Source organism: Haliotis asinina, chromosome 12 (assembly GCF_037392515.1).
Source record: "Haliotis asinina isolate JCU_RB_2024 chromosome 12, JCU_Hal_asi_v2, whole genome shotgun sequence".
Taxonomy (NCBI): domain Eukaryota; kingdom Metazoa; phylum Mollusca; class Gastropoda; order Lepetellida; family Haliotidae; genus Haliotis; species Haliotis asinina.
The window spans coordinates 28,114,951-28,138,076 of NC_090291.1; the positions used below are offsets into that span (position 1 = coordinate 28,114,951).

General features: G+C 39.9%; 1 protein-coding gene across 1 annotated transcript in view; it reads left to right on the plus strand.

Moving 5' to 3' along the window:
• The first annotated feature begins 8,009 nt into the window (after positions 1-8,009).
• Positions 8,010-23,126, plus strand: part of LOC137259022 (sodium-dependent dopamine transporter-like) — a 61,894-nt gene continuing 46,777 nt past the window's right edge. The window contains exon 1 of the mRNA XM_067796723.1: positions 8,010-8,251. Within this exon, the coding sequence (XP_067652824.1) occupies positions 8,099-8,251 (153 nt within the window). The 5' untranslated portion in view covers positions 8,010-8,098. The remainder of the gene's footprint in view (positions 8,252-23,126) is intronic.

Consider the following 23,126-nt stretch of genomic DNA (forward strand, 5'->3'; position numbering starts at 1 on the left):
GTTTTTCTCGGAAGGAGCATTATGTTTTTGTGCCTTGCAATCAAAAGAAATTGTTCAGGGAAAGGAAGAATTCCATTTAGTGTTGATATGCGTTATGCAAGACAGTAAATAAATCAGGTTGTGATTCTTTCAAATTCATCTTTATCCAGGAGGGGTATGAAAAAATCGCGAATAAAAAGTTTAGATTCAAATTTTGTTTACTACGATAACAGTACACAGATATTTTTTTCAAATGTTTCCTGTATGGAACAGCTGCATGATATAATATTTGTACTTGTCGCAAAGACGTATTCACTGTTACACAACCAGCAAGGTTATACTTGAAGCAATCACACTTAAGACGGAAATACTTGATGCTGAGGTGAATGTAGATGAACAGTTATACTGGGCTGTTCTCGCCAACCTTTAAACTATTGTAAATTGTTTTGCCCCTTTGCCAATATGAATAGCATTGTTCAGGTGCCAATACATTCCATTCCCTTCCAGAAAGTAAGTTTCTCTCACCGTTTAAGCAACATTTATAGCATACATTTCAAACTGTTTCTCTTATCTCTTTGTACTGTGCATCTCTACCTTGTTCTTGTCATGCCCGGATGAGCACCTCATGTAGGCCGGTCTTATTATTGTGCTGATTATCGTATTTGTAGTTTTGAAATATACTATCCAGTATATGTTTCCACTCACTTAAAGCACTCACTATGTGTCATATGCGCATGTATGGTTACATCGAAGATGAAATTCTCTGTTAATTTTGGGGAACCAATTGCAAACCTTTTGCAGATGAAGTGCACGTGGATCATGCATCAAATTGCTAAAAAGCATACATTGTGCTTGTGAACAGCTGCGTTTTCGTGTTAAGTTTTGTTAAGAGTTTTCACTTAGTTTCACCATTAATTTGAACTCATGACAATAATCTTTTCAACGTTACGAGTATGTTTTAAATTCACTAGCTCATGTGCAAACAGTACTTTGAAACAGTATGGAATACTTTGCAAGCTATAGTTTAGAACAGTTGCCTGAAGTAAGTGGCTATATTTACACAAGTGAGACTAACGGCTTGATGGGTGGGATGTGTACTTGACGCACAGTTAACCATACCGATACATTTTGAACTTGTCAAAGAATACTGCCTGGTTCCTTATTCCGTGATTAATGACCATTTTGCTATACGAATATTATATAAGACCAGTTAGCACATGGTGTTTGAGACGTTTCCTGTCATCATTCTTGATAATGGACTTTGTAGGGCTGAATTGTTGGTCAGCAGAAGACGTAGATTTTGCTGGACTCTGCCATGGCTTGACCTGCAATATGACGTTTTTCTGTATGTCTCGTTCCAGTATACAAACCGTGTTACTGATCAATCAATAGCTGCCATGTGCTGCCTAAAATAAAGTTAAATGTCTAGTACCATTGTCATGGATGAAAAGCAAAAATACAAATTTGACTGATTTTGGTTTGATTCTTTATCAGTATGGAGATTTACCGAATTCTATGAACATTTATCAGTCTTTTTTGTGTGAACTGCAACAATTTTCTGTTAAACAGAATTATATAATTGCATAGTGCATATTTGAATAACCACCACAACAACAATAATCTATTTTAAGTTGATAATGATAACAAAAGAAATACTAGTAGTAATGTTCATAATCATGATAATAAATGCATTTATGGTTTATCAAAGTTGTACGGACAGAACGCTGAAGGGTACCGGGGAACGCTAAAGGGTACCGGGGAACGCTGAAGGGTACCGGGGAACCCCCACTACAATTCACTCAATATGTCCTGTGGCTTCCGCTCCGAACACTTGAAGCAGGTTTTCAATCCTTCAAACGCCAAGGAAGTGTAAGACAAAATATCTATACCCGGTGTCAGTTTGGAATGTGCGTATCTTGATCTACTTACATTGTAAAGAGACACTTACGCTGAAAAATATCCGCTCTTGGCACTACTGATCAACTCGGTCCGACAAAAAAACAAGCGAATCCGTCTGGATTACAACCAGTCCCTGCAATGATAAGGAGAGCATAGGCCTATGAGTGTAGACAGATATGAATAATTTTATTGTAGAATCAATTATAAATAGAGGTTTTGTTTGGAAATAGTCTCAAACTAAAGAAAGTGTGTACACGTTTTCTCTAGGTGGTTACGCCAGGCTGCCAAGGATTGCGCGGACGAGGATGCGGTGTCGGTATAAAATGTGGTTTATCAGGGTATAATGCCTTCAAGCTAATTAGATCTTCCACTGGCACCTGTATAAAAAGCTCTGTTTTATCTGTGTATGTGTATAGGCTCCGGGTTATTTGTGAGGTGTTTATTCTTTGAAAAAAACCCTGGCAAGCTAATTAATCCCTCGACAAATAAAATCGTTATAAAAGTTAGTTTATTCATTCTCGTAAATTTGGGATTTCCTCTCAAAACATATTTCACTTTTTACAGTTGTGGTTAAACATAGCTGCAGTTTTCAGTCTGTTGTTGAACTTATGTGTTCATCATTCACACAGGGACGAACACTACTGATGGTTGTGAGATCTGTGAGAACATATCAGTCTAAGGGACGTGTCTGACGTGGTCTGATGCTTGTTGCGGTCTAACGCCGCCGTTAACATCAGTTCCGTTATGTCAGGGCGTGTCAGCCTACTTAATGAGGAAGACTTACAACTAAGGCTGAGTTTCGACTTCGTTGAAACCAAATTTGTACCCGCACCTAGCACTATTCCAGCTGTGGTCTGTAATAATGAGTTTGGACAACACAGTCCAGTGACTGACATCATGAACATCCATCTACACATATGAGTGAATATAGTGAGTTTTACGCCGCACTCGAATGTGGGCCACACAATCCGGTGATCAAACGTATGAGCATCGACATACGCAGTTGGGATACGATGGCATGTGTTAACCAAGTCAGTAAGCCACCACCTGATCTCATTAGTCGCCTCTTACGACAAGCATGGGTTACTGAAGACCTATTCAGACCCGTGTGTTCACGGGTCGCATATTGTCTTGGCAGTTGAATGATCATATTCGTTGCGATTCTGAAACATATGGTCGAATAAGATTAACTGTTACGTAATTTAATGTACGTCAAAGCAGTTAGCATTACATGAGTTACCTTTATGCGGAGTGAGCCAGACAGGTGGTGTATCATACAGAACCTGAAACAGGTATACTCAGCAGTCCATGCAAGTCTAGAATTCTGGCAAGTCTAAATGACCACAATTGTTAGAATGAAAAACATCTCTGGGTCTCTTTTTAATATATCTTATTAACATAATTAATGAACCATTTTTTTCACCGCAACGTATGTTCATTTCAAAGACTAGATGTTAGGATACCAGGACGCTACATTTCAGAGACTAGATGTTAATATACCAGGACGCTACACTTCAGAGACTAGATGTTAGTATACCAGGGTGTTACATTTCAGAGACTAGATGTTAGTATACCAGGACGCTACATTTCAGAGACTAGATGTTAATATACCAAGACGCTACATTTAATATCACCACATCGTCTTAAACCGGATGAAAACACTCCGATGCAAAAACCATTACTAGCATAAACATTCCCTGAAGTTTCCTAGATACAGTTCATATGTCATAAATGTAATATGCCCAATAGTGTAACATATTGTAATTCGACGTCATTTATGATCACGCAACGTTGCCTGAAATACTTAACAAATGACAGATTTCTTACACTACAATCAACGTAAAGTATTTTAAACTTTTTACTAACCTTGTTGAGTACTTGCAGACAGTTCAGCCCTCGTCGTTCTAGAAACAGTTCAACCATATTCCGACTAAAAAAACGTTCAGTAGATCACAACATACACAAGCACATGTCATTTCTAGACACAGTTCAACCGTACTCCGACTGAACAACGTGTAGAAGTTGCGGACATAAACAATCTCTTGACATTCCTAGAAATAGTTCAACCATTTCCCGATACAGTAATAGTAACATGCTGTAGTTTAATGTATACAAGAAACACCTATATTAACTGAATGTGCATTGGCATTCCTTGAAGCCAATGAACCATTTCTAATGAAGTAGTCTACAGACAGGACGCCACGTGCAGACATACTTAAAACGAGGCTCGACTGCTCTGGAATGAACATACAGAAAATAAAGAAGTCCTAAGTCATATTCATAAAATATAATACCCAGGAGCCATCTTTATCCTCTTTCCCATAGGAAATCTAGAGTGTATTGGGTTTACTTGGTCCCTGGGTCTAGATGGCTGACTAGCGAATTCCCGGTGAGGTGGAACATTGTGAAGCTGAACCTGAGAGAATCTGGATTCAGGGGGTGGGGTGGGGGGGAGTTAAAATTATACGTAGCACGAATGTAAACGTTTAGAATATCATTGAATACCTAGCAGAACGGTTTCTTACGACCCGTTTTTTATCCGTGGGATCTGTCTAGTCTCGGGAATGAGGTAAATCTGTACAAATCCTAATGGTGATAATCAGATATGGTCATATACACATCAGCGTTAGATTTTATTCGTTTCGCGTCGGGGACTTTTAACAATACTAAATGTACAGAGGAGGGTAACAGTTGCCGAAAAAGGTTCATTCGAAAAGTCTTCAAGAATCATACTTTTGGTTATGTGTGAACATGATATGTGAAAATGTGAAATAACTGGACGTGAGCAAGTATTCGACAAAGGCTAATTGTTTAAGATATTGAGATAACAGTGCAAGCATATGGCTGAAGTATTTACCTTGGTCAACAGCGTGAGCAAAATGTCAGAATCGGAGTATGTGATTTTTTGTGTCACAGATCCGAAACTCATGAAGACATAAGACAATTTTTAAGCCGTTTGAAAGTATCTGATAAACTTGATACCAATATTGATTCAATATCAGATTCTTTTGGAAGTGAAACGCACTGACATTTCCCGCAGACCCTAAACAGCCCTTGTGCTGACCCTTTCTGTAGAATACGTAGTTCTTTATCATTCCTTACACTACAGCAACGACACAGGGACGCTGTGGTGCTCGTTTCTTCCTGTTCTTGTAATGACACAATATGCACTCATTCACATAAATGATGGGATGCTGCACTGTGCGACCCGAGCTCATTAGGTCATGAAGGAAGTTTTAGAGGAACACCAACTAACTCTGTTGTGCGTGTATCCACGCGTACACCTATAATGACAGAACCAGTTCTTGAAGTTTAGACTCACGAATCGTGCAGCTGTGTTTTGTCTATACTAATGTGGTGTGACCGGCTAAGTGGACGCTAACAAGCCTAATGTCTGACATGAGGACAACATACCTGCTCTATTTATGAGACTTTTTTGATGCAGCACTTTTAGTTGAAGAGCTAAATTGTGCAAAAGAACTTAAACTGTCGTCAGTAGTTTGTTTGTGCAAGAAATTACTTTCAGCCTTTCCTGTATATCGGCTTCCCCTAAACATATAGATGTGAAAAAAGTATATTTAGTATTTAATGGTATTTAAACTAATCCTCTGTTTTTTATGGTTCTTACAAAAGTTTCCGTCACAGAGAGGTAAACACGACAGATACGATCAGTTCATGGAAACCTACCATCACGATTGTTTTGCAGCTTATATAATTTTAATGCAACAGATACATCCATTTAAACTGAAGAGGATGTCCAGGGAGACCAGACCCTGAACCAGGGGATATCTAGACTTTAGGAAAATTGATATGATTCAGGGACTGTGAGACAGACTAAGGCCTATGTCTGACGGTGACTGAACGCAAAGTAGACAAGGCGCGGTAAGTGGATGGTGATGATGTATAGGATACGGATGTCAGAGTTGTGCCTTGGACCTTCAGTTTGCAGTGATTTGGCACAACAGTCTGGTTAGGTTTTGATAACCTTTGGATTTTGGACCACTACTAAGTTTGTACGGTATATTATATTTTGGCGGGGAGTTTATGACAAAGACCTTTTCACGGATCATATATTGATGTGTTTTCGAGATTGTCTCTATTTTCAGTTTCACTATTTTGTCAAGTTTTGTTCATTCCATGTCGTGTCAGCTTGATAATGGAGGGATCCAGATCACGGACCGATAACGTTTCGGTTCATCGGAGACAGAACTGAAGGTTCAAGCCCCAACCATTGAGTTGTGGCATTTTCAATATTCACATTTTATAAATATGTCATTTATCGATGTTGAAACATATAGTTTTTGGTATAACAGTTTCACCTGTCTGAGGTTTACTGATATGTCACACATGTACTGTATAAAACAGTTCGGGCGTGGTGTTCATGGAGCTATGGAGGTTTGAAGAACGTAGTGCCAATTTATCTTTAAAGTTTAGGTGAGATGGGTTGTCAAAGATTTCCTGTAACGAGGCTGCTTATCTTACAAACAAGTTTTTCAAACTTTCGACGGAGCGATCTTGAAATTCCTCCAAGCCGTAGAGGAATGGTTAGATATCTAAGGCAGGTAGAGGCACACTCTCGCTTCATACTTGGTTTGTGTTACGTAGAGACGACACTAGCAAAGTTAGAAGATCTGTGATATCTTGACGAGATGCTGGGAGGCAATCGTTATCAGACCCAGCCCTGAGATCATCAACAGATATTCATCTTAGAAAGTGGACATTACATAGAAGGATTAGCTAAGGACGGACGGGACAAAGAAGACAATCAGCCATTCTGTATCGAACAAATGCCCAATATTGGTCCAGATATGGTTGGAATGATAATGTATGCATTCGATGGAGCAAGTGTGAAGTTTTTCATGTGTTAATTTGTGATGGCATATTAACGCAACAGATTCATCATTCTCAGGGGAACGTTTCCAAACGACTGATTCTACACTGGACGATGATTTGTTGTTGAGAGGTGAATGCTGCCTGCATCATCGCTACCAGATATTTATTATGGGGTTTAATAGACAACTTAATGAACAGTTTAAAGACAAGCTTTAATTTAAAAGTTAAAAGAACACCAGCCAAGTTTCGACATGTAATGTGATTGAGGAGCCATCAAAGGTCTCCTTTCCTTCATCATTATTGTTGAAGATAATCAACTTAGGTGCGCCGTATATGTTTATTGCTAGTACTTGTCTGGAAGCTGTGTTGGCATTTGGAACATTACTGAAGTCGTGTAGAGTACTCAGTGCGCTGGCAAAGACAACCCATGTATTGATGTGAAGGCTATTCGTGAGCAGAGGCAACGATGACCATGGATAAGAGTGAAGACGACCTTTGGATAAAAGTGAAGACGATCCTTGGATAAAAGTGAAGACGACCCGTGAATAAAAGTGAGGGCGACGTGTCGATAAAGTGGAGACGAACCTTGGATAAAGTGCAGACCACCCATGTATAAAGGTGCAGATCACCCGTGGATAAAGGTGAGGACGATTTTCAGGTAGGAGTGACAAGGACCCGTTGATAAAAGTGAAGACGTAGAAGTACTTACGGCTCGAGAGTAAACGTGAATACGACCCGTGGGTAAATCTGAAAACCACCACTAGATAAATGTGAAAACGACCCTTGGATGAAGAAGCAGACGACCATAGAAGATTGCAGACAACATGAAAGCAGATTGTGCACACTACATGCCATGACCAACACGGATTGTGGGTAAAGTGCCTGCTCCTGAAATAAAAGCGCTTTGTTATGAAGAACACGGACATATTGTAGTTATTAATTCCGTGCATACTGTATGTATATCTGAACTGTGGAGTATTGAACGCCCGCGGGATTCCACTTGGCGGTAGCTACTGCACGTGGAAGTAACACCACACTAGCTTTCATTATGTTGGCGGTCTTGGAAACCCCTGTAATCACAGTTTCTGCGTCTTTGTATCAAACTAAAACTGCTTTCCGGAAAGTACCCTAAAAGTGTCCTAGCTTCCGGACTGAAATCTCAGATTGTGCCTTGGAAAATATACATTTGAGTTGATACCTGTGTTGGAACGTGCTGTTTACGAATATACCATAAATGTCTGTATCCCAAGACAAATAGTTCAAGTCTTAATACGCCGTTCCCAAATACACCACTGGTTTAAATAGAGTGTGCTCAAGACTACGTCAGTCGTACTTTGTAGATCATCTGAAGAGGAATGTATCCTATTTAGCGTCATCTTCTTGATCCATGATGGCGGTAGAGAAAGACGGGAGAAGGGAGAGTCTGAGGCGGGTGTCCGGCTGGTCAGCGTCCATTGTCTTCATGGCCATGGAGGTGAATATCATGCTGGACCTGGCGGAGATGCTGTCCCTCCGGGACTCCCTCAACAAACCCAAGAAGGTAAGGACAGCTGGTCCTGGGTGGCTGGACAATACCATATGCAAATTTTCCAGTAATTTGTTAGGTGAGTGAGTGAGTTAATATTTATCGTCACATCGGCAATATTGGAATAATGAGAAATAATTATAGAATGAATATTTGTTAGGTAGCAATGTTATGTAGGATTGAATTTCAAATTCTCTTAAGATACTACAATATTTTAGTTGACGTGGAATGAAACTAGTCAGTCTTATTCAAATCAAGAAGAGGAAAGCCATCATGCAATGTAGTGTGAATTAAAGCAGGCTTTGAACGTCTGGTGTCATATATAAGGTCAAGGTGACAAAAGGTCAAGGTCACAGAGGGAAGTGTAAATCTTTGCGACAGTGACAGCATGGCTGACGTAACCCATAACATATTATATTTTCACATTTATTTCCTTACTGGTACGTCCATTTTTATGTTGTTTAACGAATCTGAGACTTAAAAGTACATTATAAACTTAACAGCAGTACAAAGGTGCATTAATGTGTTGGGATGATTCGTGTCACACAAACTGTGTATGGAAGCCTGATATTAAACGAGAACGGCTAAACGCAGTAGCTTAAATGTCCTGGTCCAGTTCGCCATAGCCTCGTTTTGAGCCAGATTCGAACGCTAAAACTAGCTGTCCAAGGAAATGGCTCACACGAGCTCGAGACTTTCTATGCGGTTTAGCGCTAGATATCATGGAACCACCTCTACAACGACATGGCAGGGACGAATGGGCTATTGGGTATGGGTATGTATCTTGCCCCTACAGTGACATATTACACTGGATAGACGTGGATCATATGTAGCAATGTAAATGCTTTTTCCTGGTGTTCTTAAAGTCTCTTCAGATAGTGGAAGACCCAAACTCAGGTGCTATAACTACGCCCAGACATGATTTAACCAGAGTGATACTTCTATACAAACGTCCTGTTGGACTGACACATTGTTGGTAAAAGGTCATGGTGGTATTAAACTGCAATTCCACGACGTGAATAAAACATCGATACTCATACACTATGTTCAATGTAAATGTAACCGAGAGATATCCTCTTAGCATCTGGAGCAGGTGTGATGAAGAGTGTTGTTCACTCTTATTTTGGACGCCTGTTGTCAGCATGTAACATGTGATCTTTCTCTTGTCCCTTGAATCAAACTGATTTATTGTTTTACTTACAAATATGACCATGTTTTGTGTTTCTCCTGATATTTCTTGCTTTTCGACTGTTTAAACACGCCTCTTCGGTTGCAGTGTACCATGTAACACCAAAATGTCTCGAGCAGTAAGTGTGTTAAAAGACATGGAACGACACAACTATCTTTGTACCAAACCCCAAACGTTAATTCTTTGACCATGTAGTCGTTCTCGGGTAAACCCTCACGCACCTCCCCCTGGGAGGCCCTTGTTTTGTACTATATCGTTTACACTTGCACCCCGTCGCATACACCCATTGGCCCACGTATCTTAATTCAACGATATGGCTTGAACACAGAGATTTCATGAACGTTAAGAATGGTTGAGTCTCGGGTGTTTTTATTTGTTAATCAGGGCTATCTTTGGTGGCATCGTTGTCTATGACGTCATTGAAATTGTTATCGTTCTGTTTGTTGGGGAAAAGGAATATGGACTGGGTGAGGCTTTTCTAACTGAATTTATTATTGTGATCGTATCTCATTTTAAAGGAGACAGTATGATATATGTAATTTATGTAAGAGATTATTTCAATATTTCATTTTGAAATCTTAACTTTCTTGTCGACCAAAGAGGAATTTAATTTGAAAAGACGCCAGATGATATTGGCTCGTTGCGATTCCAAATATGTTCAGGAGCTATTTGCTGACCTTGAAACTAGAACCCCGCTAACATGGAAACTCCCTTTTCCGGACGATTACTGTTATGAGTAAAACGCGCTGTCTTTTTCACAGTGACTTTGTATCTGTGGGAGTAAACGCCTTTTAACTCTACTATAACTTCTTGTTTGAATGCTGGTTAACGTCGCACTCGGTATTATGTTATCTGTATGACGTCAGTCTGTAAATAATCGAGTCTGGACACGACGATCCAGTGATCAATATCGTGAGCACTGATCTAAGCAATTGGGATACCAAAACATATGTCATTCAAAACTATGGAAAGGATTAGGTGGCTGAATGTGTAAAACGTGGCTGCGATTGATTCAGAGTTGTTTATAGGCGTGTTCGATGTCAGCTTGGCTTAAATATTTCTGGTTAGTGTCCTTATCCTTTTAGGAGATAAACACAATGTGTTGGCCAATTTCTGGGTGTTATTGAGTATTTGAAGCACGGCAATATTTCATTTGAAACCTCCGTCTGAAGCCGTCGGTTCCAAATGAAATTTCAGTGCTTCAAATACTCAATAACACCCAGTAATTGGCCAACACATGGTGTTTATCGACATTGTAAACAAAAAAGTAAACCAAAGGGTTTTACTGTCTGCACACGTTTACATCGAGTACGACTATTGCAGTGTCATCAGCTGGCCGTTTTAGCTGGTTGCGCCTGGAGCTGCTCATTTATCACGTCATTCTTACTTCACGTCACAATATGATTTCAATGACGTCACCACTGCGGATGGCACAACAAAACAATTGTTTGCGATGTTTCTACACCTCGATTCGTAGTGAATAGTCTGGCAGTTTCCGGGAATCGAATATCATTTGATCATGTTTTGCAACCAATCAGATTACAGAACATAGTTACTTTTGGTTTACAACACTGATTTCAGCGGTTACATCAGAGTTCAGTGTATGATACACAGAGACTTTTAGCTATTTTCTGTTCATGGCATATGTAAACGTGACAGTTACTGGTACTTACTATCCATGTTGTCGTCCAGGGGTTGTCAAACTTTAGCTCACCAAACTGATGCGTTACTTGATTCCCATGTGTGGAATCGAACCCCAGCCTTTGACTAACGAACGCTTCAACCACTAGCCTACCGTACCTCTCTCAACGTTTTCAAGAAAGCAGCACATCAATGTGTGATTTGATGCTCTATAACTCACTGTAACTGTTTCTGTTTTTACCTTTGAGTTCAGCACTGCAAACCAAGAATGGAATAACTCATCTACGAAAAAAACACAACCCGCAATGGCATGCTTCCACTTTGTTGACTTGATGGAGGAGCATTACTAAACTGCATATCGGAATGTAGACAACTTGAATTACTCGTCCACATTTACCTTAACGAAATAATCTAATGAACACTTCTTTAAACGTGTTAGACGATGGATGCAGTTATACACAAAGGAAACATGGGCTGTTTTACATTAAGACTGAAGCGGAGTCTTCATTCTTTACACATCTCAGCAACGTTAACGTACTTCAGATTACTAGAAAACACAAACAGTGTGGGAAAATAATCCCCCAGTGCATGAACTGTCTATATGATGATTACATAATATTAGCGATATCGTTTAAACATCATGTCTACTTACTACTAAGATAGATGAAATACATTTCATTGGTTATATGGTTTACTCACCCTGTTGGTTAACCCGACCAGAAGGTGGATGTTGTTTAGTGTATATATCTTAGCAAACAACAGATACTGTTGGAATCATTTGGGCAACAGAAGAACTCAGACAGACGAGGCTAGGTCAGATCAAAGAAAAGTTGCACTAAACATGTTTGTTTAAGATACTTCAGACCTGTTATCAAAGCGGATTGGGAAATATTTAGTAGCAAATCATTTTGGGAGGTACTTGAGACCCGTTATCATTCCAGGTGGGAAGATGTAAAACATCAATGTTTATTTTGGAGATGTAGATTGGAGCCTTCCATGTCAGTGGTCTAATAACACAACAGGGCACTTCCTTGCATTCACATTTGCTGTGAATATATTCATGGTATTTGCTTTCCTTCTGGATGTGTGGGCGTTTGAAACACACAAACTGACGGGCATAAGAAAGCATTAGCTCATCTTTTCATCGCGGCTTAAAACGGACCAACAAGAAATGGTTATTCGATAGTGATGTATTTGACAACGGCTTCCTATCGGTGGGAATTTCACATCAGGTGTCTTGCACATGACGCCTCACAAAACATGGCGGCGCACATTTAACCTTTTTTTCAGGTGTACCCTCGACAGCTCTCACTTTCGCCTCATTCAACATAGATTACTATCTACTATTAAGCGACACTAACCTAATGGGGAGAATTTTAAGGGGAGCTGAAAAGCTTATCCATTTTCTACTCTCGTGATAAATTGCAAGAGAATTCTCTACAACAGTTCACAACTTATGTGACGACCTTGTTGGTTTTGTCATTATAAAGGTTTAGAGCCGTTGACAACATTGTCAGTTTCCCCATGCAACGCTAATCTCATTAGTTGTTCCTTGAAATTTCGATGACCGTTTCCATTTGTCCTTCCGTAAATCGACCGTAATAAACACATCAACTATTCCTGACAACCTTTCTGTGAGTCTACACCTCTTCCAGCTGTTCCTGGCAACTTTTCTGTCAAACGATAACCGTTCAAGATGTTCCTGACAACCTTTCTGTGAGCCTGCAATTCTTACCGATGTTTCTGACAACCTTTCTGTGAGCAAACAACTCTACCAGATGTTCCTGCCAACCTGTCTGAAGTGACAATCGCTCCAAATATACCTAAGATCATATCCGTAAGGCGATAACCGATCCATATGTTCCTGAAAACTACTCCCTTTCAAATGTTCATTTCTTTGAGAGAACAACCACGCCGAATATTTATACGACCCTTCCTAGAGGCTACAATTCTACCATGTGTTAAACACAACCATTCTGGCAACCAACAGGTGTCCGTTTTTTCCATATTGGGGTCCAACAAAGATAGCAGATCTTGCACACGTTTGAGTCCTCATCACTCTCCTCCAGCTCGTCTGTAAGTATTTCAGGGCAAGTAGGTTTTCTGGGTCACTAAGTCAGTCAGTCATCATTTCTGACGGTGTATGACGCTACCGTGTTACAAAGTTTCATTTCATACTGGACAGATGCTGACAGATCTGATGTAGGAAAATCCCCTATCATTTGATGCAGAACCGTTCTTGTATCAATGTTATCTGCTCCACGAACAACCGTCATCTCAGCACCAGAGATAACGGTTGCATTTGGTATTTTTTTTTCAAGGGCGTTCTCTCCTCTTCATCAAAAGCACACTGTAGCATTACAAACATTTACTGAGTTCAGGTTAATAAACTGTAAATGATAACCCAAACTATTTAGCAGATTCAAACTGGAACTCTCTCCAACGTGCTACATCTCAGTGCATGTGCGTCCCTGTCTGCCTGCATCGCTCTCTTTCCCTGTTCGTCTCTCTGCCTCTCGCCATACTCTCTCTGTTTGTGGACAGGCTTTAAATCATATTATCTGTTGTTTCAGTCACGATACGCTTAAAACAATTGCCGATGTGACTATAGATTTTAACTCACTCACTCCCTATCTCCCTAGTTTATGTCGATCGGAATGATATTTCAAATAAATGATATCTAATTACTATTCGTCACATTATTTATGCATTTCCACTGGTTATGTATTCCTAAGTCTTTCGTTGCTGGTTGGTTATCCCCGGGTCACTGGTGCGGACATATCATAATAGGCCAACAATGGATTCGAACCCATCACATACTGACATTACTGACATTTATTACTTTATATCACTCATCAACGACAGCCAAATGGTACATATAGCCTCGGTAGTATATATACATCCGAGACGAGCAGACAATCCCCGAAATGCAACCATGTATCAGTTTAAGAAGATTCACAATTAAAACTGTCTCGTAACTGAGAAACTAGGCGAATGCCTTATGAAATAGGACCTCCCGTATCTGTTAAGTACACTGACTATATCTGTTCCACCACGGCAGTCCACGAATTCACCGTCTCCAAAAGAAAACGCCAGTCCGTGAACGAGTAGCCTGTCTGGAGGAGAGACGGTTGTCATCAGTCAAGTTTCTTTCATTTCACAATAAGCGCCGCACGGTTATTTATGGAAGAGAGACTTATTAGAACGTGAAACATATGTGACAGACTGTTGCACATAATCGTAACATCTTAGGTCCGATTTCTGTGTTTTCTTATATGAGTTTCCTCTGCGTGATGGAACTTGTTAATGCCAGAATTATTTTATCAAAGTCTGACAGATTTGGCGCTACCATTAAGGTCCGGGAGATTAGATAACGAGCATATTGCTCCTTGTAAAAGTCCAAATGTTCTTTAATAATGCTCTTTCATAGTGATGGCATCATTTGGTGAACCAATTTGTCAGTGCAGATGCACTAAGAATCTCCAATAGAAACGATGCAATATGTGACATATGTTTTATTATGTCTGTTTGCAGAAAACTTCAGAATCAAAATGCAATTGTTTGTAATGTTAATATACGAGAAATAGAAAGATTTAGGAGAGAAAGAACGCGAAATCTGAAACAGGGGAAATAATGGTGCCATCTCTGGGATTGTATTTCAAAGAATCTTTGCTCGCGTAGCTTGGAAGAATATTTCTATTTCAGTGTGAAACATCAGCTTAATGAATAAAGAAAGTCCACATTACATATGGCTTATGGATGATGGTTTTATGCTGATTTGAACAACAGATTTCAATTGTATTACAACATACTATATTAAGGTCTGAAGAAAATCTATATAATGCAGGTATTGGACAAATATCTAAAACACAGTGGTTACGGTTCTTATAATATATATATATTACTTAGAACGTTGGATTCGAACGCGCCATTATAGAATTAGTGGTGTGTGGTCTTGTGAACAGGACCTACTAAGCAGCGTTTGTCTCGGGGAGTCCTTGGAGTTTCTAAGACTTCAGGTGTCTTCCCCTCACCGAAGCATACTTGAAAACATGTGATCTCAGCCTAAGCAAGTAAATGGGTACCCGGGGGGATAAGTCATGGCTGTCAACCTTTAAACTCCCCACAGACAGCATGGCTTCACCATTGTGACTTGGCGCTTTGAGCATGCACCAGGCTACAGGAGCTCTAGAAATGTCCATTATATTTGTTCATTATAATTGTTCACATCATAAATGTTGAGCACGCATCAGGCTGCAGGAGCTCTATAAATGTCTGTTATATTTGTTTATTATAAGTGTGCACTATTAATTCTGTCTCGCATTAGTGAGGCAACTTTTCACCGTGAACACCAGTGTTTTGACGACTGGAAGTCAAATGCTTCCGAATCCAAAAGTTGTCCATTGGGGGAATTAATTTTTTTTAATAAGAAGCAGGTGTAAAACGGGTCACAGTATAAACTATGGCTATTCCGCCGGCACAAAATGCTCTTTGACTTCTGCTTCCTGACGCGTGGACATTGTGCCATTACTTCACAAAGGCTTTCCCTAACCAGCACCTGACGCTAACGCCGTGACGTCATTGGCAATATTAAACAATGTAATCTGGACCTTTGCGCCTTCCGGGAACAACAATGTCAAATGTTAAGGGACTAAATACAAATAAACCCTGCCCCACAGGAACTTTAGAAATACTAACGTTTGGATAGAAAATCTCTCGGCTGCATAAACAGGTCATTAATTGCCATACAACAGCAATGGATCGATAATGCAGTTTGACAACACTCTAGCATGTTCCCATTAGACAAATTTTACCATTTCAGTCGATCAAATTTATTTATTGGTTCATACTTCGAGAATATGAAAACATTTGGGGATGTTTATAGATTTAGAAACACGGAGTAGAGAGAGAGAGAGAGAGAGAGAGAGAGAATACATAATCAATCAACGTTTGAATGGGCAGTGTTCTTGCATGAGAGTGTTGTTGAAACGTCTCGCACCCTTCACATGGCAAATGCTGGAGGCACCAAAATAATCTCTCCCATTGCTCAAATGAAATCTAGCATACAGAAGAGTTTACAAACACGTTTCCATACAAACAAACAGGAAACACGACCCTCTTGATCTTATGATGTTCTAAAACGGTAGCTGTATAAATAACAGTTCCTACGATAAAAGCAGAGCAACCACCTCATATCTGAACATTGGGAATAATGTAGCCGGTCATTGCGCCCGGCAAACAGTTGCAATCACTGGTAGACTTGTACCAGATAGAAGTAGGAGTGCAGTGTTCATCAATATAAACCCTAACGAGGTTTGATTGAAGGACAGGTGTAACGATCAAACAAGATGATGATGATGACATTGTTTGATGCCTTCACCTGATGATGAGGCATTAGGTAGACTTGTGTGTATATCAAGCTAACATCAATAATACTTCGTGTTGTGGTCAGAGAGGTTTATGCTCAGAAACTTTGACACAGAAACCTTGAATCGAACCTTTTGGCGCAGAAACTTGAATTAGGCTGACACTTTGGTATTTGAAAAAGGTGCGTCCTTACTCCATTCTCACTCGTTGTTGGATCCTTGTCAAATCATCAGTATCTAGTTTCATCAGTATTTATCCTTGGACCAATATGCAATTTGCTATACATGTTGCCACATCAAGCATGTTTTCATTCAGAAACAAAACGTTTGGTCTACTATCAAGAATATTTACCATAACAACTATGAGATAATATCAATAACATCAACTACTAAGTGATATCAATAACATCAACTAAGAACTATAAACAGTAATATCAACTATTTACTATAAACAATAACATTAACCCGATACTATGACCAGTAACACCAGTCCCGTACTGTCGTCAATGTTATCAACCCCCTTCATGAAAATCGTGGAGGCAATATCGTCAGTAACAAACTGACGTTCTTGCACAACGTACATTTCTGTTCAGTCACACTTATTTCTTTGGTGCAGTGGCTAAGTTGTCCCTTGTTGACAGAAGGAATGGTTGAGCAGTGTGGTAACTGTCTTGTTTCCATAGGATGTATCTTTATGGTTATTACATAATTATTACCACCAAGTATCGACACATATTACAAAATGTGTCTTGTCTCGTATCAGATGCATATCTATTCATGAATCATACTGTTCAGGCGAACGTTTGAATTACCAGGATTTATAAGAAATGGAAGGCTTTCCATTTTTTATAACATTTAAATTTCCCGTCATGCCAAGCAGTTCCACTACCAATGCCCACAGTTCATGGTTTCCGCAATGTTCGGGTGCTTGGATTCATTAGATCTTGTACATTTAACATACATTTCCCGGGAAGACACATTAATGAAAATTCAAGGCTCAATGGGAAATCTCCGGTTTAGATATAACAGCAATTTTGAAACAGACATTCGGGAGCAAATGTTTCTTATCATCGCTTGTGAAGCACGATGTTATTACTTTAGGTGGAGTTTTCACTCACCCATTCTTGGTTGTGCATTCTTCTAACCCAGGACTGTAGCGGGCGCTACTGGAGGAACAGTACATGGTGACATTGCTGATTTGACTGTTGTATCGGCCATCTGTACGCTGTAAACAAATACACCGTTGGATAAAATGTTGCATTATCTAGGTGATCTACCTTAGGCCCCAGGGAATCTTCAGATATTAAACTCCTAAATTTACATATGCATCATGTATACCCGAATGTATATTTGCACAGGTGCAAATGCATAGATTCGAATAAATACTGTGCATGTGAACTGGGCCTAATTAATGTTATCTGGCGTTTCATTTAAAAAACTTGCAATGGCATTTCATTTTCATGTTCAGTAATGTTTAGTGGTGCACAAGGATGGTTTATTTCCATAGTATTAGTCTGTGATACTAGCCCTGAAATAGATACACCTAAGAAATCCCATTCAAGTCCAGTATGTATGTGGCAAGTCTAGATTTCCACAGTTTCAGGAAATGGAGAGTCTCGTGTCTCCCTTTCATCCCTTTTTTATTTTTATTTTTAAATATCTGGGGGGTTTTATTTGTAAAACATGTTTATTTCAGAGACTAGCTGTTAATCAAGTAGTTGTAGCAAATCATTCCAGCAAATGTGCATCAAAGTACAGCGAATATATCTGTATATTAGAATATTTGTACTTTAGTGTGTTGTTTCCTGGCTGTTTGGTACTACGGTACTATAGAATACCACAGGAATGCGTCGACGATGTTACCGAGAGATGTGCATGTAACCGCTAATGCCTTTAACAGCTACAGAGATGCGTTGAAGCATTTTCCTCCCACGCATACCACAGCAAGCAACGCTGCATCACACTAGATGTAACACGTGCTGACCTTCATAGTATAAAACGTTCACGTTCCCGCGTGTTCGCTGTGAAGTGATCGTCATGTTTCGCTTGACTTATTTACTGAGACAGCGTGCGTTTTAACTACAGGCCTTGATTATAGTTACACAGAGTTGTTACGCTTCATTATTTTTACATAGTTCAATAAACACTTACGTGTTGCTAAAATTAATACAGTAATTGAGGGAAAACCAGGTTCTACGGATAGTCAACTTCTCTGTTGCAATGATTGCGACGTTTCGACATAGGTACTAACACCGTTATCAAGGAAGTGATATAGCGGTTGTGAAAGCTCTAAATTCGATATCGCATTGGTAAATACATGTGAGATGTGTATGAAGATACAGCTGATTTTAGTCATATTGTTCGCATTACGCACACACACACGCACACACGCACACACGCACACACGCATGCATGTATGCATTACAGTTTCGTTTGCGGGGGGGGGGGGGGGGGGGCGGGGTAGCCTAGTGGTTAAAACGTTCTCTCGTCACACTGAACTCCCACATGGGTACAGTGTGTGAAAGTTTCTGGTGTCCCCTGCCTTCATATCACTGCAACATTTTTAAAAGTGGCGTAAAATTTAACTCACTCAGTCAGCTTTTGTTTAAAGTCGCAGTTGTTGGCGGTCTGTGCATAATCGAATCTAACCAGACAATCCACCATGAGCATCGCTCTGCACGGCTGGGAAGCGATGACAACGATCTACCATTTCTGACCACCCAGTCCTCTTTGTCGCCATTCACGGCTAGCGTCGGTTGCTGAAGACTAGGCCGTAGATCAAATCAGAGACCATATAATATCTATTATGTGGTCTCTGGTCAAATATGTAGCTGAGATATGTAATTTCATAAATTGGTGTTTTACAATTATGATATGTATTACATAAGTGAGCTTCGTTGCAGTGGACATTGGCTGGAAATACAACAGAACTGACATTGTGTACAACATTCAGTTACTTCACGATCATGCCACTCACATTTCCACCTCTACAGCGAGGCGAACCCTTGTGCCTCACTCAACATTTGTCTGTTCGAGGTATTGCACACATATTTTACATCATATGAATTCTAATTAAATCACACGGCCTAAATCCAATTTTCTGATAAGATTACTAAAGAAGAGCAGCACCCGCGTTGGTCTCTCTTTCATAACCAGAGCGATATGTCTAAAACTGGCTTACGTAAACGATTACCAATAAGACCCATCAATTTTAAAATGAAGTCAAGCCACACCTGCTAGATAACTATCTGTTTAACTCGTTATGATAAGGATGATGCAATGTTAGCACCAAACCATCTGAAAACATGAAACTTGTAATTCCCATCACATTTTGTGGACTGACTTTGATGAGGAGCATGCTTCTAAATGTCACTGTTTATTAGTTCACCGTGAAACATTGCTGAAGGACAGAGAATGGTAAAGCCATGCATGACCCACAGGATCTGTATAAGTGAAGAAATTCGCAAACCTTCGGAATGCAATGCGTATATTTGAACATGAGCAACTTCTCAAGGTAGGAGATTCAGTTGAAGACAACTAACAGAACGAACACCTTTCCTTGTCATACCTCGAGCTCGTTCTACCATTTCACGGCATTAAAGACAAAATCTTTATGGATTTCAATTACACTAGCAATGTTTCAGTAAATAAATGTTATTCCTTTTCAACCAAACGCCTATACGGCAGTAAGGCTGCATAAAAAAATTCTCGGGCACCTTTTTGCCAAAGGTGACGAGGGCGGCAGGACTTTTTTTTAAATATATGACAGAAAAATAGTGACGAATGAGGTGCACATTTTAATATTTTTTCTCTCTCAGGAATATAGCTTGGAAATATAGCACGTGTTAATGAGACATGGATTCAGTCAGATTCGTTCTTACAGACACTCATTCTTATAGTGGACAAATGGATGATCGGCAGAGTCAAAATTATTTTTATTCAATAACTGTAAAAAGTTGTTACGCGCACAAATAAAAGTGACAAGCCTATGCCCAAGAAACATTTCACCAGTTTATTTAGCCAAATGCTACTTAAACATATTAAACAGACAAAAGTAACTGTGCGAGACCGACAATATAAAGGTACCAATAGTGAAGCCTACATTCAAAATTTAATTATGCAACAGCAAAAATAAGCCCATTCCATAGAACATTCGTAATGTTTTTCAAAATAATTGCTCGGCTGAGCGCTAAAAACACCTTTGTACACATATCGCTTCTAGAGAGAATGGGGTAATGAGTGAGTTTAAGTTTTACGCCGCGCTCAGCAGTATTTCAGCTATACGTAAATAATCAAGTCTGGACCAGACACTCCAGTGATCACCACCATGAGCATTGATCTACGCAATTTGGATACGATGGTATGTGTCAACCAAGTCAGCGAGTCTGACCATCCGATCCCCTTACGACAAACATTGGCTACTGAAGACCAGTTCTAAGTCTCGAGGATGGACTAGCCTATAGGGTAACGTGTTTCGCTCATAGAAAGGCTGCGGTCGAATCTCATGTAGGCACATTCTATGATCACTAGCACAGCCGTTACAGGCTGTGATTTGCCAGAATAAAGCTAAAAGTAGCGTTAGCGTCACTAATGTAAAACAAGTGTCACCACAACGTTTACAAGACACAACCGTGAACAGCCATTGCATAAGAATGACAGAATTGTTTAAACCCCTTGTCCCATCGACTTAACAGACATCAATACGTCCATGTTCCCTTCAACATAGCTACAGCAGCAACACAGGTTCCCTTGTACTTCAGGTCAACAGGCTATCATGAGCTTCATATTCGAATCATATTTGACGTTATGTTCGGCGGTCAACTGGCTCCACTAATTGGCAAGAAGCTCATTCAAACAGCCGACGGAAATTATCGAATATGGCTGATTCGTGCTCAGCCGTTCGGTACCTGAGCTTCGCACGCCAACAAGCAAATAGAATGGTCTTTAAGAAGCGGAATGCCATTATACCTTCTCTCAATACGTGCACTACACAAGTACTTCTAAAGTGGTGACTAAATTTTGACGCTCATCTTGGCCAGCATTAAGGATTCTTTGTGCAGACGCATAGCCAGCAATCTAATCCCCCTCACCATCAGTTTTCACTCCGCGTTCGCTCTTGAAGCGATTTAAGAGGTAGTTTTAAACACAGAAGAATGATAAGGACATCTTCACATGCAGTCAGGTTGTATGGTTTTGACATTAATATTTTCGAATATTTACTTCCCATCTTTTCCTCCACCTGCCAGAAAAGGCGACTGTGTACTTAACAATACTACTGCTTTTTCACGCCGGAAATTACTTTAAAGATCGTAAACGTTTATTGTCAAGGACTTTGAACTTTTCAGTTTTGTCTTCAAATTCAATTACGAGATGTTTAACATATGAAACACACTTCTTGTAATTGTTTTTATTCCGTGAATGACATTTGGAAATGAACTCTGTGTCAATGAAAACAATAATTGAATTCAAAACGAATAACATCAGTACTCATATACTCTGAGTTTTACATGAAATACCTTATTAGTTCAGGAATAAAAATAAACACTTTTGCATTGCCAAATTACCACATAGACAGATGAAAGCTACGCGATGGTATCTTTGGAAGAATTTTAGCATTGACCACTCTGATTGAGCCTAAAAAGTTCTGATTCCGATTCCATCAGAAGGGGAAAAGAAAGTCATATGAAAATCGAAAAGCAAAATCACAAACATTCCTACAGGTTTTACGAAGCGAGAGAAGCAAACGTTTCACAGATGGAAATGGAATGCTATTATAATAACAATGGCAATGAAGGGTCTCTTTATATGGAAATTTCTCCAATCAGGGCGGGCCTGGACCTCAGACGGCCACCGGCTAACGGATCACTTGTTTTAATTGAAATCCGACATAAGTTCAATTGCTTGAGTGCGGTTGGCGGCATCAAGCGCCAGCTCCGGGCAAAGGGTCCCATTCAATAGTTAAGTTATTACTAGTGTGGACACTGCATGGAGAGAAGTTGATATTTTCACGGATGACTTGTTGTCGATCAGATACCGTTTCCAGCAAATGGGTCCACACAAAACAACCAATTTCGCCGTTTTGGAAGGTTCGGGGTCGGGAACCTTTTCAGTAAAAGTCAATTTCTGGACAATACACGATGATGTTTGATTACTGACAAGTGGCGGGATGGAGAATACATTTTAGATGGTTTAAGGAATTAAAACAAACTCATACGAAGGCGAAATTCTGTTTAGAATCAGTGGCTCGAGAGTGCAGAAGCGTCTTTGGTCAGTGTGGATTTTGGTCTTCTCTGGTTCTTCGGCCATTCTTAATAGTTCGGGAAGGATGTAACACATGTGGATAATATAGTGCCTGATTTGTGTTTTGGAACACCTCGTGTCTCAGCGTGACATTCTGTGGTCATCTCAGGAAAGGATTCGGTTCAGAAACTTATAATTGGTGACGTTCTTCAAGAGGGACAGGTATCTCAAAGAGGGTACAGAGCTATGCCGTTGGTGTTCCTCCAAACACGTTCGCGCCACGGAGGGTACTATGGTTTGATGAAGCTCGACTGTCAGTGACTGATCTTATGTGGAGAACGTGGAACCGACTCTGTGATCTGACTCTGAAGAGGTAACCCTGTATCAGAGCTTCTGGCTCAAGTTACACTTCTTATCAATTGCTATCAATGTTGATGATTAACATGTTCACTTT